Genomic DNA, 14947 nt, shown 5'->3' on the forward strand with positions numbered 1-14947 from the left:
TATCCACTGCACACAAGCAGAAACCAGTGGGCCAAATGATACATGAAGACTGACTTGGCTCCAGTGGGCCAAACGATACATGAAGACTGACTTCCAAACTGTTTTGTTCACCGATGAATGCCGTGCAACGCTCGATAGTCCAGATGGATGTAGTGGAAGATGGCTGGCTGATGGACACCCCATGAAAACACGGCTAAGGTGCCAACAAGGAGGAGGTGGAGTAATGTTTTGGGCTGGAATCATAGGGAGAGAGATTGTCGGCCCCTTTAGGATCCCTGAAGGGGTAAAGATGAACTCCATAATCTATGTGGAGTTTCTAAAACAGCACTTCCTGCCATGGTTCAAGAGGAAGAACCGTGCTTTCCGCAGCAAGATCATTTTCATGCATGATAATGCACCGTCTCATGCTGCAAATAACACATCTGCATCTCTGGCTGCTATGGGCATAAAAGAGGACAAACTTATGGTGTGGCCACCATCTTCCCCTGACCTCAACCCCATTGAGAACCTCTGGAGCATCATCAAAAGGAGTGTCTATGATGGCGGGAGGCAGTTCACATCTAAGCAACAGCTCTGGGAGGGTATTCTGTCCACATGCAAAACAACTGAAGCACAAACCATCCAAAAAGTGACAAATTCAATGGACGAGAGAGTTTAGAAGCTTCTTTCGAACAAGGGGTCCTATGTGCAAATGTAACATCACCTAGAATAAAGTTTTGACTTGAAAACAGTTTGATTTCATTTTGTAATAAGCTGATAATGCTTATAATTTCACCATTTTTTTGCTCAAAATAAAAATAAAAAGGTTGAAAACTCTGCTGTGCATAATAATTTGGAACATGAATTTTGAGTGTTTCTTATTTTTAAAAATATACTGTTTTCATTGGCAGTTTGTTCAAAAACATTGCAATTATTCTAGAATATTAGATGACTGGAAAATAAAAATGACTGCAATTCATATAGGTAATTTAGAGAAAATGAGGAAATATTTTTTGCATAGTAATTTGGAACACAGTGTACAGCTCAGGACGTTTGGTATTTGCCACAGAACACCAGGATTGGCAAATTCGCCACTGGTGCCCTGTGTTCTTCACAGATGAAAGCAGGTTCACAATGAGCACATGTGACAGTTATGACGGAGTCTGGAGACGCCGTGGAGAGCGATCTGCTGCCTGCAACATCCTTCAGCATGACCGGTTTGGCAGTGTGGCAGTAATGGTGCGGGGTGGCATTTCTTTGGAGGGCCGCATGGTGTTGGGCTGTGAGCAAAACCTCCATCTGTGGATGTCGGGCGCTCAGACCATCCTCATCCGCATTTGTGGCCTGCTGGAGGTCATTTTGCAGGGCTCTGGCAGTGCTCCTCCTGTACCTCCTTGCACAAAGGCTGAGGTAGTGGTCCTGCTGCCGAGTTGTTGCCCTCCTACGGCCCCCTCCACGTCTCCTGGTGTACTGGCCCTGTCTCCTGGTAGCACATCCAGCCTCTGGACACTACGCTAACAGACACAGCAAACCTTCCTGCCACAGCTCACATTGATGTGCCATCCTGGATGAGCTGCACTACCTGAGCAACTTGTGTGGGTTGATGAGTCCGTCTCATGCTACCACCAGTGTGAAAGCACAACCAACATTCAAAAGTGACCAAAACATCAGCCAGAAAGCATTGGTACTGAGATGTGGTCTGTGGTCCCCACCTGCAGAACCACTCCTTTATTAAGGGTGTCTTGATAATTGCCAATAATTTCCACCTGTTGTCTATTCCATTTGCACAACAGCATGTGAAATGGATTGTCAATCAGTGTTGCTTCCTAAGTGGACAATTTGATTTCACAGAAGTTTGATTTACTTGGAGTTATATTCTGTTTATGTGTTCCCTTTATAGTTTTGAGCAGTGTACAATGTTTGGATGGCCTTTCATTACATTTTTGAGGGAGATGTGGAGACCAATAAAAAACAATTCTGGCATTTAGATTTTTTCCACTCTAAAGCATTTAATGCATGGGTTAATTTATCTTCAAAAACTAGATTTTTCTGATAGCAGATATTAAATGGAACCCGTCAACAGTATTTATTAAAACATGGCTGTAATTTTGATGAATACTGCTTCCATTGATACCTTTGGTGAAGAAATTTGCTTTCTCCTATGAAGCTCAGCCTGTAGCTGGACTTCACAGGAGTACAAAGTGCCATTCATGAGAGCTTCCAGCATGCCCCTGGCTGCCATGGAAACCACTATTTAAACTCCACTGTCAGAGATTGAGAGTGATATTTAAAGGGAATCTATCTGCAGGTTTTTGCCATTTAAATCTGAAAACAGCATGAGGTAGGGGTTGAAATGCAGGTTTCAGCCATGCCTCTCTTATCAACCTCCATGTTTCTGTTTGCTTAAATGATTGTTTTAGCGCCAGTAGCGTATCATTGCTGGGACTAGCTGGTGGTGAGGGGTAGGAGAGGCAGCTTTCTTGGCTCTGCTGTATTGGTAAATCTAAAAACTCAGGGCTCTAGAGAAGTCTTTTCTCAGGCTTGCCAGGGGCCCTAGAAGGTAAGACCCCCAGCGATCAGCAAGTAACAAATTTGGGAAAATGTTAACAAGGACCTACTTATTGTGCAAGTCAAATACATAACTCAAAGAACAGACTTGACCTGGAGTCACACATAGTGACTTACCAGCGATACCGACACCGATATCAAGGAGTCAGGATCGCTGGTAAGTCACTATGACAGCTTCACCAGCGATCAGCACAGCGATGCCGAGCGCCCGGCATCGCTTGCCTTCCCTGTAAAAAATAGAATTAAAATAAAAAATATTGTTATTCTCACCTTCCGACTTCCCGCGCAGCCTTCCTCTCTCCACGCTCCGGTCCCAGTACTCCTTTGCGAGAATGACCGCGAGAGTCACGGTCTCGCGGGAGAGCGAAGTCTCGCGGTCATTCGTGCAAAGGATCACTGGGACCGGAGTGTGGAGAGAGGAATGCTGCGTGGGACGTCGGAAGGTGAGAATAACAATATTTTTTATTTTAATTCTATTTTTTACAGTTGATCCCTGGTCTCCCGCCTGTCACACGCAGCGATGCGTGCTGGCCAGCCGGAGCCCATCGACCAAAAAAATGTCCAGATGTTTCTAACAGCGATACCGGCATACACAGCGATCTCGCTGGTGAGATCGCTGTTACGTCACAAAAGTTGTGACTCAGCAGTGATCTCGCTAGCGAGACTGCTATGTGTGACTCCAGCTTTAGTGTTAAGAAAATGATGATATTGGCATGAACAATAATCATACACATAATTTGGTACACATAAAAACAAAAGATGAAAATAGGCTGGTCACCTTGCGTCCATCACTGGCATGGCAGTTCACATTTAAAGGCGTAAGCAGAGCCATGAGTTTTTCCTCATTCCCACTCCTACAGAAATAGAAAAAAAAAAGGATTATTTGGTTTCCAAGTCCTTCCATACTACTGTAACATATTAATAAACACATTTTACTACAATTTTTGGCGCTTGAGGCAACTTTTAGAAAGTGGGCATAGAACTGGCAAACAGTATCGAAAAACTTCCCTTCAAAATAAAGACAGGTGCCAAAGGAAGACATGCACAAGTATGTGATATTTAATACCGGTGCCAAGATTAGCTTTTTCAACTTCCATATGTGCCATTAGGTCTATAAAACGTAACTGGCAGAAGAATGCGCCGACAGATAACGCAGTACAATAATATGGAAGTAAAAAGCAAGTGTATGTACAACATCCGGTGTGAGTGTTACGTCCGACAATAGATGTGCAGTGAGAGCATTACTAGAGACGGAGACAGAATGACACTGGTTGAGTAGCATCATTGAAGTAGGTTCCAGTGCCCTCCCGGCAACAAGACTTGACAGGGAAGGGAATGAGAGAAACCGATAATGATGCCTAGGCTTGTGCTCATTTCCATACACTTTGTCAGGTTGCTTAGATTTATGTGCAGCGAGCCTGTGAGAACAAAATAATGAAATTAAGCATTTCTTCCCCAGTGTTTAAGTCATTATATGGCAGCCCACCAACAATGTGGAGTAAATGCAGTAGATGCTGTGAATAATACCCTAACCGGACCGGAGCGGTGTCCTCTAAATAAGCAATGACTTCTCGTTCTCTCTGCCCTTCATATCAAGTATTCTATTCCTGCTCCAGTGTCACACACATACATATGACTTTCATTTTCATGCACTGTATCAAAACATAAAGAGCCTTCTCAATTTTACTTTTACATTAAACCGGTACGCTCAAACTAGGTTTTATTGTGTTTTCACAATTTTAGCTAATTTGTATGCAATACAAACCCCAATTGTATAATGAAAAGATTTCATGTGTCCATATCCCAATAGAAAACAAAAAGGATTCCAACAAGTGATAACAAAACGGAGTCAACACCACGCAACTTGGGAGATGGAGAAAATCGACACAGACAACATATTGCTAAAGATATATATTTATTTATTTTTTTAGATTTGCACCACTGACTCATGTGAATTAGGTAAGGCACTCCTGCATCTGTTACTATTGGAACCATGCTCAGCTTGTAACATTTTTCTGAAACATAGTGGTATGCGTGTAATAGACCAAGGATAGGTAACAAGATGATTATGGCTGGCATATATAGGTATACTGCTGCCTAAAAGGGTATGACACATTTCCACCCTCTGTAAAACAATCACATATCGTTATGGTTAAAGACACAAGATTTGGCGTGTCATCTCCATGAATGCCCTGTTCTGCTTCTTCACAGGCAGCCAAGTGTGCAAAGATCCATACTAATGAACTTGGCCAGCTGTGGAGCGTATGAGCGAGCACCAACAAAACAGTAACACCGCAATGCTATTGTAAGCGGGCTGGATCCATTTGCCCCTCAAACCCCCCCACCTCTTCCCTTCTTCACTCCCCCCACCCCCCCAACCCACTGGAAATTTAAAGAGCACTCACCTGGCAGCTTCCAGGAGTTCGTCCTTTTTGTATTCACCTAAATGATTGCAAAATATCATGCTGTTAGCATTAAATAGAAGGCAGCAAGAGAAATGTACAAGCTATCCAAGAACAAAATAAAAGAGAAAAAATGAAGGAGAGAAAAAAAGGAGGAGAGAGAAGGGGGAGAGCAACAAGCCCACACCCAGCCTGGGTGATGGAGCAGTGACGTTAGCCGGATTGTGAAGGCAGCATCATCAGTGCCTTGGAGACGGGCAGCAAATTGACGCAGCTCCTTGTCCAATCCTCCCATGAAATGGCTTTCTTTAGACAGCCAATGAATGTGAAATTATGTGTCCAGATACACATTCTACTCCGACAACTGCATGCTATCCACAAACAATATCTCTCTGCTCCTTGCATTACACCCTCGCCTGCGACCATGAGTGGGCAGTCACACTTCACATGGTGAGTGGAAGGCATTCAGACAATAGGATGCCACTGAGCAGATAGCGAAATGGTACAAATTAGTAGTCACATCTGTGCCCCACCCCTAACGTATGCAAACAAGCTTCTCTGGGGGGTGTCACACATCAATACATCTACCTACTCCTTTTCCTCTGTGCTTTGCCATTTATTTTTAGATTGCCTCAGAACAACATGAATTACTGCATTCAATCGGAAGACATGATATGCTTGAGAAAGACTACCAGAGCAATGGGAGAACAGATTCTATAGAGCAGAGCTATAAAGAAGTGGCTAACAGCAGATAGAGGGCCACCGCATATCAGGCACTTCATAAAACATGCTGCTTGTAACACCACACGAGGAAGGAACATGGAAAAAAAGATCAAAAGGAAAAAGGAAAGGGTGCCCCGAATTAACCTGCCGGAAACCACAATATATATATATAACACAGTCATCAATATGACATCAGTGCAATGCATAATACATATTGCATATTATTCATAGCAAAGCAGTCATCGAAACAACATGAAAATACAAAGTTAATCATTTCTACCACAATAGTAAAAAAAAAAAATAAAAGGCTGTATAACTAGCCTTCACCCAACTGTGACCATTAGTGCATCTGCAGCACTAGCTTCCTGGTCTTCAATCAGAAGATTACAAAAACTGCATGCTTTAGAAATCATGTTTGCCATCCTATCCAGCCACCTCATACACAGAATGTATTCACTTGGAGCAGTTTTCATGAAAGTCTATTGCTCCAGTAAAATGGCAGTCATGTCTAGCATGATCCCACACAAGAGGTTGTTCAAGCACAGGCAGGCCCTTATTGGCCACTAGTCACCGGAGGTCCAATGCCTAGGGCGGTGGGTAGCAGTGCCAGGGTAAGGATTTAAATTATTTTATTTATTTATTTTTTTTAAATCTTCCCTCCTCAGACTCCATAAGAAAACTGGAGTCTTTGCAGGGAGAGGGGAGTGTCCCTGTATTAATTTAGTGTCTTTAAAGGGAATCTGTCACCCCTTTTTTCGACTCTGAGCTGCTGCCGCCACCATTCTGTAATGCTGTAGATAAGCCCCCGATGTAACCTGAAAGAGAAGAAAAAGGAGTTATACTATACTCACCGGGGGGGCAGTCCGGTCTTGGTCCGATGGGTGTTGCGGTCCGGCGCCTCCCATTTTCTAACAGTGATGTCCTCTTCTTTGCTGCCTATCGTGGCTCCAGGAGAGGCGCACTGCTCTGCCCTGTGGAGGGCAGAGCAGAATACTGCAGTGCACAGGCGCCGGACCTCTCCCAGCGCCTGCGCACTGCAGGACTCTTCTCTGCCCTCAGCAGGGCAGAGCAGTGCGCTGGAGCCATGAAAGGCAGCAAAGAAGAGGACGTCACCTTTAGAAGATGGGAGGCGCCGGACCGGATCGAAGCCCCGGGTAAGTATAATCTCTTTTCTTATCTTTCAGGTGACATCGGGGGCTTATCTACAGCATTACAAAATGCTGTAGATAAGCCCCTGATGTCGGTGCCGGCAGCTCAGAGTCGAAAAAAGGGGTGACAGATTCCCTTTAAGATCACTATGCAAAAGGGACAATGCAGAGTGGGATCACTATGGAGAAGGGGCAGCATTAGGCGGGATCAGTATGGAGAAATGGGCTCGGTATGGAGAAGGCCAACGTGAGGGAGACAGTTCAAAGAGGAGACAACATGGGGTGGGGGCAATGTGGAACAGCGTTGGAGTCCAGGGTTCAAATACCACGAAGGACAACATCTGCAAGGAGTTTGCATGTTCTCTGTTTTTGTCCATAAGACATATTGATAGAGAATTTAGATTGTGAGCCCCATTGGGGATAGTGATAATACATGTTAAGTGCTGCGGAATATGAACGCACTATATAAGCAAAACAAAATAGTTCATAAGTGAAGAGAGTGTGATGGGTACAATTTATAAGAGGGACAGCGTGGTGCTCATAGTATATAAAGAGGAACAGCGTGGTGGGAACATTTTATAGGAAAGACAGTGTGGGCCAACTTTTTGTGCAGAAAGAACAGCGAGGGGCAATTTTTTATTTGGGGGCACAACGTCTGGCTTACTAAAAGAAGGTGTCCACTACTTGGATAACTTCTCATACCCCTCGCTTGGCCCCCACAAAATAATAAAGCTTATACTCCCCTCCTGTGCTTGCGCCATTCCCACAGTGTCGGCACTTGGACTCCCGTGCTGTTGCAGTGATACGTGACGCCGGCACCCAATCAGCGCTGGTGTCACTCTCACCACCTCCTGTCGAATGGAGCATGAATAGTTAGTACGAGATTGACTGCAGCCCAGACTTCCTCTACATGTTTGATTTGTCGGAAGGCGGGGACAGTGACGGCAGTGCTGATTTGGCACTGGTGTCACAAGTCACAGCAATCGCACGGAAGCCATGCGAGAACGAGTGCCCACACAGCAGGAATAACACCGCCACGGGAGGAGAGTATAGGCTTTATATTTTATGGGGGCCAAACATGTTGACCAAGAAGTGGTTGTCCTAGTATGGACTACCCCGTTAAAGGCACAGTGTGGGTGTTTTTATAATTCAGGAGTGTAATAATGTGCTGCGTAAGACCGGAGAAGAGGGAGGTCTGCAGAGACGAACTGTGGATGGCTGCCAAGATTATATTTAAAAGAAGTCTGTCACCCCCAAACGACAAACTATATGAAAATTTATTTAGGGAACGTAACCAATATAAAAATCACACCAGGCATATACAGTTTAACCCAATAATGAAAAGTCTAATGCCTAATTTCATATTCATGGACGACAATGCTCATCGAGGTCACATCATTAGGGAATGGCTGCTGGAGACTGGGGTACCTCAAATGGTGTGGCCTGCACTTTCCTCAGACCTCAATCCCATTAAAAACCTAGCTGAGTCTGCCATGTATAGGATCGTAACTCCCTACCCAAGAACATCAATGACCTGAGGGCCACCCTTCAAGATAAGTGGGATGCCATGTCTCAGCAACAATAACGACTTGTTGTCATGATCCAATTCTTGGAGTGGTGTCAGCTTCTGGATTAACACATGTAAACCTTTTTTTCCTTCAAGCCTTTGGCTTAAGGTTAGTTTTGCCACAGGTGTCATTGCATCCTAATAGTTGCTTTGGTTTGTCATTGCACTTGATGTTTTCTTTGCTTTGCCTTTTACCCCCGGTGGTCACAGCAGCTTTTTGGCCCCTGATCATTTGACCATTCCCTTTTCCTATATAGGGTCACATGGTCTATGAGGAGGTGTTGGTGATCGTGTCTTTTTGGGATTCCAACCACGGTGAAGGGAGCATCTGGCTGAGCCGTGAAGCCACTGCAGAAACCTGGAGAAGTTAGCAGCTGGCTTGAAGGTTGGAGCAACTGCTGAAACTGGTGTTGAACTCTGTCTGCCCGATGTCCGAAGCAGAGTGAGATGGTGAAGGTGGCAGCTGGCTCTGAGGTGTCGAGCCACTGCGAAAAGTTGATCCGGTGATGCACTCTGCTGCCTGGTGCTGCAGCAGAGCAAGATAATTGTTTTTGATGTTGCCCCTGTTTGTATTTTTCCCTGGTGTGTATTAGTACAGCGGTGGGGCCAGTGCCTGCACCACCCAGCTCCCTAGCAAGGGATAGGTGTAGGGTGCGCTAGGGTGACAGGTATCCGGCTCGGCGACAGGTGAGGAGCCTGTATAGGGAACGTTAGGTGTTGTGAGTTCATTTTCCCCTTCACCGTCGATGTCTGATGAACTCCCTCTTCTGGTGAAGGAAGGTAGTGAGGCTGATTACCAAACACCTGATCTGGTAGATGATGACTGGGTAACAGGAAATTCTGACTGGATATAAGGCAGCCGACGCCCTTCTGAGTCGCTGGTGATTTCTCTGCTGGATTCTTGGAGACCAGTCTGATTCCTGCTTCCCAAAGATAAGTTTTTGCTCTGCTATTGAACTTATTAGTTTTGTTTACCTTGTTTTTTTGGAGTTCAGCCATCCCCGGTCGGGGGTGCGCTGAGTTCCATTTTTGTCTCCGATTAGTTTGTCTCTTTGCTCTGTCTTCAGAATTTACCTGAGTGCTGATATAGTCTTTTTGAAGTCCTAGCGACTTCAGGGCCTGTTTTTCCTATCAGACGGTTGGGACATTTTTTGGTAGGGTTTTTTACGGATTGCAGACAGCAGCTTTTCTATCCTGTCCTTTTTAGTTAGCTTGGGCCCCATCGTTTGCTCAACCTATCTTTCTATCTGTGTTAGTGTTTTCATCTTGGTGATCCTTATGGATACAGTTTTTTTCGGGTTTAATGTGCGCTGCCTGACCAAGATAAATTTCCCACACATAAGAAGTTAAGATTGTTTTAATTCCCAACGCGTTTCAAAGTGTAAACCACTTCTTCCTCAGGGGATGACATGAAGTGAATAGATACAGCTATCACAGATTAAATACATACATCATTTGAATTTGGCGCCAATAGCACATGTGACGGACGTCAAAGTTCAAGGGTTAGAACTGCAGGAAATGAGTGAACTGTTATTAATAATAACCATTTCTTTTAAACTTTCTATTGCAGGAAAAAAATTTTAACGAAAAAACTGAAAAGGAAAAAGAAAAAAGAATTACCATTTAATATAGTGAAAAAATGATAGGAACGAACCCGTTAAACATCGGGAAAAAAAGAGCTCAAAGTCTAGCGTCAGAACCACTGAGCTAGGAGAGGCTACGCTGGGAAAAAGGAACATTTTTTGTCATGGATAAAAATTATGTATTTATTAGGAAGATATTTAATAAAAATGATGGAAATATGTAATAAAAATATGTAAAATAAAAAATCTCCGTCAAAAGAAATTTTTTTGTATGTAGTATAACAAAAAATTTTAGCATAATAAAAAAAGTTAAAAGTGTGAGTGAATGAGGATAAATGTTTGGAATTAGGAGTATAACCCCTGATCGTATATCTGGAAAAGAACAAAAGAACCATTGGTACAAAGCATAAAAAAAAAGGACCTACAGAGAAGTCACCTCGCAATCAATCTCTGGTAGCGAGATCGCTACCTCCAAAGAGAAATTATACTCAATTATTAAAATATTTTTGAAAGAGGAATAAAACTCAATTGGTTTTACACAATATAAATTGACATGTATTAATTGTCCATTGTCAGGATAAAAGCGCTCCATTATAAAATAAATGCTAAAGAAGAAATATTCTAACAAAAAAAGCTGAAAAAAATTGTAGAAAAGAAATTACACTTTTGGAAAATACAATTATAAAAACACTTCTGTAATTTCGTTGAGTCCATTTGGTTTTAACGTATTCAATCTATAAATCCAGAACACCTCTTTACGATTTAGTTGTCCAATCCTATCAGGATGGTCGTTGGGTATATGCTCAATAGGACTAATTTTGAGTTCATTATAGTTTTTATTATGCTTTAGAGCGAAGTGTCTTGAAAGTCCATGTTGCATAAAACCTATTTTGATATTGTGTCTATGGGAATTAACCCTCCGGTGTAGGGATTGCGTCGTTCTACCTACATATTGTTTCCTACATTTACATTCGATTACATATATGACGAATTCTGTGGCACAATTAAGAAAGCTTTTAACCCCTTCACGACCTATGACGCCTACGTAGGCGTCATGAAAAGCAGTGCCCAAACGACCTATGATGCCTACGTAGGCGTCATGCTATAAATAGCCCCCCTGCGGGTCGGGTGACCGGGGTCAGTGAAAGGTCACCTGACCCGCACACAAAGGACCCTTCAGAGTTAACACCTGGGGGTGTGGCTTAGCCCCCACGTGCCTACGATCGCTCTGATTGGCTGTTAAAAGTGAAACTGCCAATCAGAGCGATTGTAATATTTCACCAATGAAAATTGGTGAAATATTACAATCCAGCCATGGCCGATGCTGAAATAGCATCGGACATGGCTGGACACCGAGACCCGACCCCCCCCCACACCGACTGACGGCACCGATCGGCTGCCGCCACCTTCTGACGGCACCGATCGGCAGCCGCCGTCATGATCTGCCCCCCCCCGCCTTCTCTCCGCCCCCCCAGCCCTCCGATCATCCCCTCTCACCCTCCGATCACCCCCTCACCCTCCTTTGTGCCTCCGATCTCCCGCTATCCGTCCCGGTGTCCTGCCGTCCAGCGTCATGGGCGCCGCCATCTTGCAAGATGGCGGGCGCATGCGCAGTGCGCCGAATCGAATCTGCAACGCTGCAGATTCATTCATTTATTTTGATCACTATGATAAACTTTCATAGTGATCAAAATAAATAAAAAGTAAATCACCGCCCCCTTTATCACCCCCATAGGTAGGGACAAATAATAAAATATTTTTATTTTTTTTTTCCATTAGGGTTAGGTCCAGGGCTAGGGTTAGGGTTAGGGTTGGACTAGGGGTTAGGGTTGGACTAGGGGTTAGGGTTGGACTAGGGGTTAGGGTTGGACTAGGGGTTAGGGTTGGACTAGGGGTTAGGGTTGGACTAGGGGTTAGGGTTGGACTAGGGGTTAGGGTTGGACTAGGGGTTAGGGTTGGACTAGGGGTTAGGGTTGGACTAGGGGTTAGGGTTGGACTAGGGGTTAGGGTTGGACTAGGGGTTAGGGTTGGACTAAGGGTTAGGGTTGGACTAAGGGTTAGGGTTGGACTAAGGGTTAGGGTTGGACTAAGGGTTAGGGTTGGACTAAGGGTTAGGGTTGGACTAAGGGTTAGGGTTGGACTAAGGGTTAGGGTTGGACTAAGGGTTAGGGTTGGACTAAGGGTTAGGGTTGGACTAAGGGTTAGGGTTGGACTAAGGGTTAGGGTTGAATTTAGGGTTAGGGTTGAATTTAGGGTTAGGGTTGAATTTAGGGTTAGGGTTGGAATTGGGATTAGGGTTGGGATTACGGTTAGGCTTGTGGTTAGGGTTAGAGTTGGGATTTCGTTAGGGGTGTGTTGGGATTAGGGTTGTGGTTAGGGTTATGATTAGGGTTGGGATTAGGGTTAGGGTTGTGTTGGCGTTAGGGTTGGAGATAGAATTGAGGGGTTTCCACTGTTTAGGCACATCAGGGGCTCTCCAAACGCGACATGGAGCCACCATTTATTCCAGCCAATTTTGCGTTCAAAAAGTCAAACGGTGCTCCCTCCATTTCGAGCCCCGACGTGTGCCCAAACAGTGGTGTACCCCCACTTATGGGGTATCAGGGTACTCAGGAAAAATTGCACAACAACTTTAGGGGTCTAATTTCTCCTGTTACCCTTGGGAAAATAAAAAAATGGGGGCTAAAATAATTATTTTTGTGGAAAAAAAAGATTTTTTATTTTCACGGTTCTGCGTTATAAACTTCTGTGAAGCACTTGGGGGTTCAACGTGCTCACCACACATCTAGATAAGTTCCTTGGGGGTGTAGTTTCCAAAATGGGGTCACTTGTGGGGGGTTTCCACTGTTTAGGTACATCAGGGGCTCTGCAAACGTAACATGACGCCCACAGACCATTCCATCAAGTCTTCATTTCAAAGCGTCACTACTTCCCTTCCGAGCCCCAACGTGTGCCCAAACAGTGGTCCCCCCCCACTTATGGGGTACCAGCGTACTCAGGACACACTGGACAACAACTTTTGGGGTCCAATTTATCCTGTTACCCTTGTGAAAATAAAAAATAGTGGACTAAAAATAATTTTTTGAGGAAAAAAAAATATTTTTTTATTTTCACGGCTCTGCGTTATAAACTTCTGTGAAGCACTTGGGGGTTCAACGTGCTCACCACACATCTATATTAGTTTCTTGGGTGATCTAGTTTCCAAAATGGGGTCATTTGTGGGGGGTTTCCACTGTTTAGGTACATCAGGGGCTCTGCAAACATAACATGACGCCCACAGACCATTCCATCAAGTCGGCATTTCAAAACGTCACTACTTCCCTTCTGAGCCCCAACGTGTGCCCAAACAGTGGTCCCCCCCACATATGTGGTACCAGCGTACTCAGGACAAGCTGGACAACAACTTTAGGGGTCCAATTTATCCTGTTACCTTTGTGAAAATAAAAAATAACAGGCTAAAAATTTATTTTTTGAGGGAAAAAAAATATTTTTATTTTAACGGCTCTGCGTTATAAACTTCTGTGTAGCACCTGGGGGTTCAAAGTGCTCACTATGCATCTAGATAAGTTCCTTAGGGGGTCTAGTTTCCAAAATGGGGTCATTTGTGGGGGAGCTCCAAAGTTTACGCACACAGGGGCTCTGCAAACACAACATGGTGTCCGCTAACGATTGGAGCTAATTTTCCAATCAAAAAGTCACATGGCGCTCCTTCCCTTCCGGGACTTGCAGTGCGCCCAAACAGTGGTTTATGACCACATATGAGATATTGATGTACTCAGGAGAAATTGCCCAACAAATTTTAGGATCCATTTTATCCTGTTGCCCATGTGAAAATGAAAAAACTGAGGCCAAATAAAATTTTTGTGAAAAAAAAAGTACTTTTTTTTTTTTACAGATCAATTTGTGAAGCACCTGGGGGTTCAAAGTGCATACTATGCATCTAGATAAGTTCTTTGGAGGGTCTAGTTTCCAAAATGGGCTCACTTGTGGGGGAGCTCCAATGTTTAGGCACACAGGTACTCTTAAAACAAGACATGGCAACCGCTAAACATTCAAGCATATTTTACATTCAAAAAGTAAAATGGCGCTCCTTGCCTTCTGAGCCCTGCCGTGCGCCCAAACAGTGGTTTATGACCACATATGAGGTATCAGTGTACTCAGGAGAAATTGCCCAACAAATTTTAGGATACATTTTATCCTGTTACCCATGTGAAAATGAAAAAACTGATGCCAAAATAAAATTTTGGTTGGAAAAATTAAAATGTCCATTTTTTCATTCCATGTTGCTTTAGTTCCTGTGAAGCACCTGAAGGGTTAATAATCTTCTTGAATATAGTTTTGAGTAGCTTGAGGGGTGCAGTTTTTAGAATGGTGACACTTTTGGGTATTTTCTGCCATATAGACCCCTCAAAGTGACTTCAAATGTGAGGTGGTCCCTAAAAAAAATGGTTTTGTAAATTTTGTTGTAAAAATGAGAAATTGCTGGTCAACTTTTAACCCTTATAACTTCCTAACGAAAAAAAATGTTGTTTCCAAAATTGTGCTGATGTAAAGTAGACATGTGGGAAATGTTATTTATTAACTATTTTGTGTCACATAACTCTCTGGTTTAACAGAATAAAAATTCAAAATTTGAAAATTGCAAAATTTTCAAAATTTTTGCCAAATTTCCATTTTTTTCACAAATAAACGCAAAAATTATTGACCTAAATATACCACTATCATGAAGCCCAATATGTCACGAAAAAACAATCTCGGAATCGCTAGGATGCGTTGAAGCGTTCCTAAGTTATTACCTCATAAAGGGACATTGGTCAGAATTGCAAAAAATGGCCAGGTCATTAAGGTCAAAATAGGCTGGGTCATGAAGGGGTTAATAGGAAAGTATTCCATAGTAGAAGTTGATATAAAGGTTTTTTCTTTATGAGAAATGATTTTACAACATAGACAATTTCTATTACCGCATTTATATATTCC

General features: G+C 43.5%; 1 protein-coding gene across 2 annotated transcripts in view; it reads right to left on the reverse strand.

Moving 5' to 3' along the window:
- Positions 1–14947, reverse strand: part of TNKS (tankyrase) — a 288176-nt gene that overhangs the window by 193147 nt on the left and 80082 nt on the right. For both annotated transcript variants that reach the window (XM_073543626.1, XM_073543618.1), the window contains exons 4-5: positions 4953–4989; positions 3326–3401 (exon numbers count right to left, since the gene is read on the reverse strand). In XM_073543626.1, coding sequence (XP_073399727.1) covers positions 3326–3401; positions 4953–4989 — 113 coding nt within the window. The remainder of the gene's footprint in view (positions 1–3325; positions 3402–4952; positions 4990–14947) is intronic.

The sequence above is a fragment of the Dendrobates tinctorius genome, unplaced genomic scaffold, assembly GCF_039654945.1.
Source record: "Dendrobates tinctorius isolate UK_male_01 unplaced genomic scaffold, ASM3965494v1 ptg000011l, whole genome shotgun sequence".
NCBI lineage: Eukaryota > Metazoa > Chordata > Amphibia > Anura > Dendrobatidae > Dendrobates > Dendrobates tinctorius.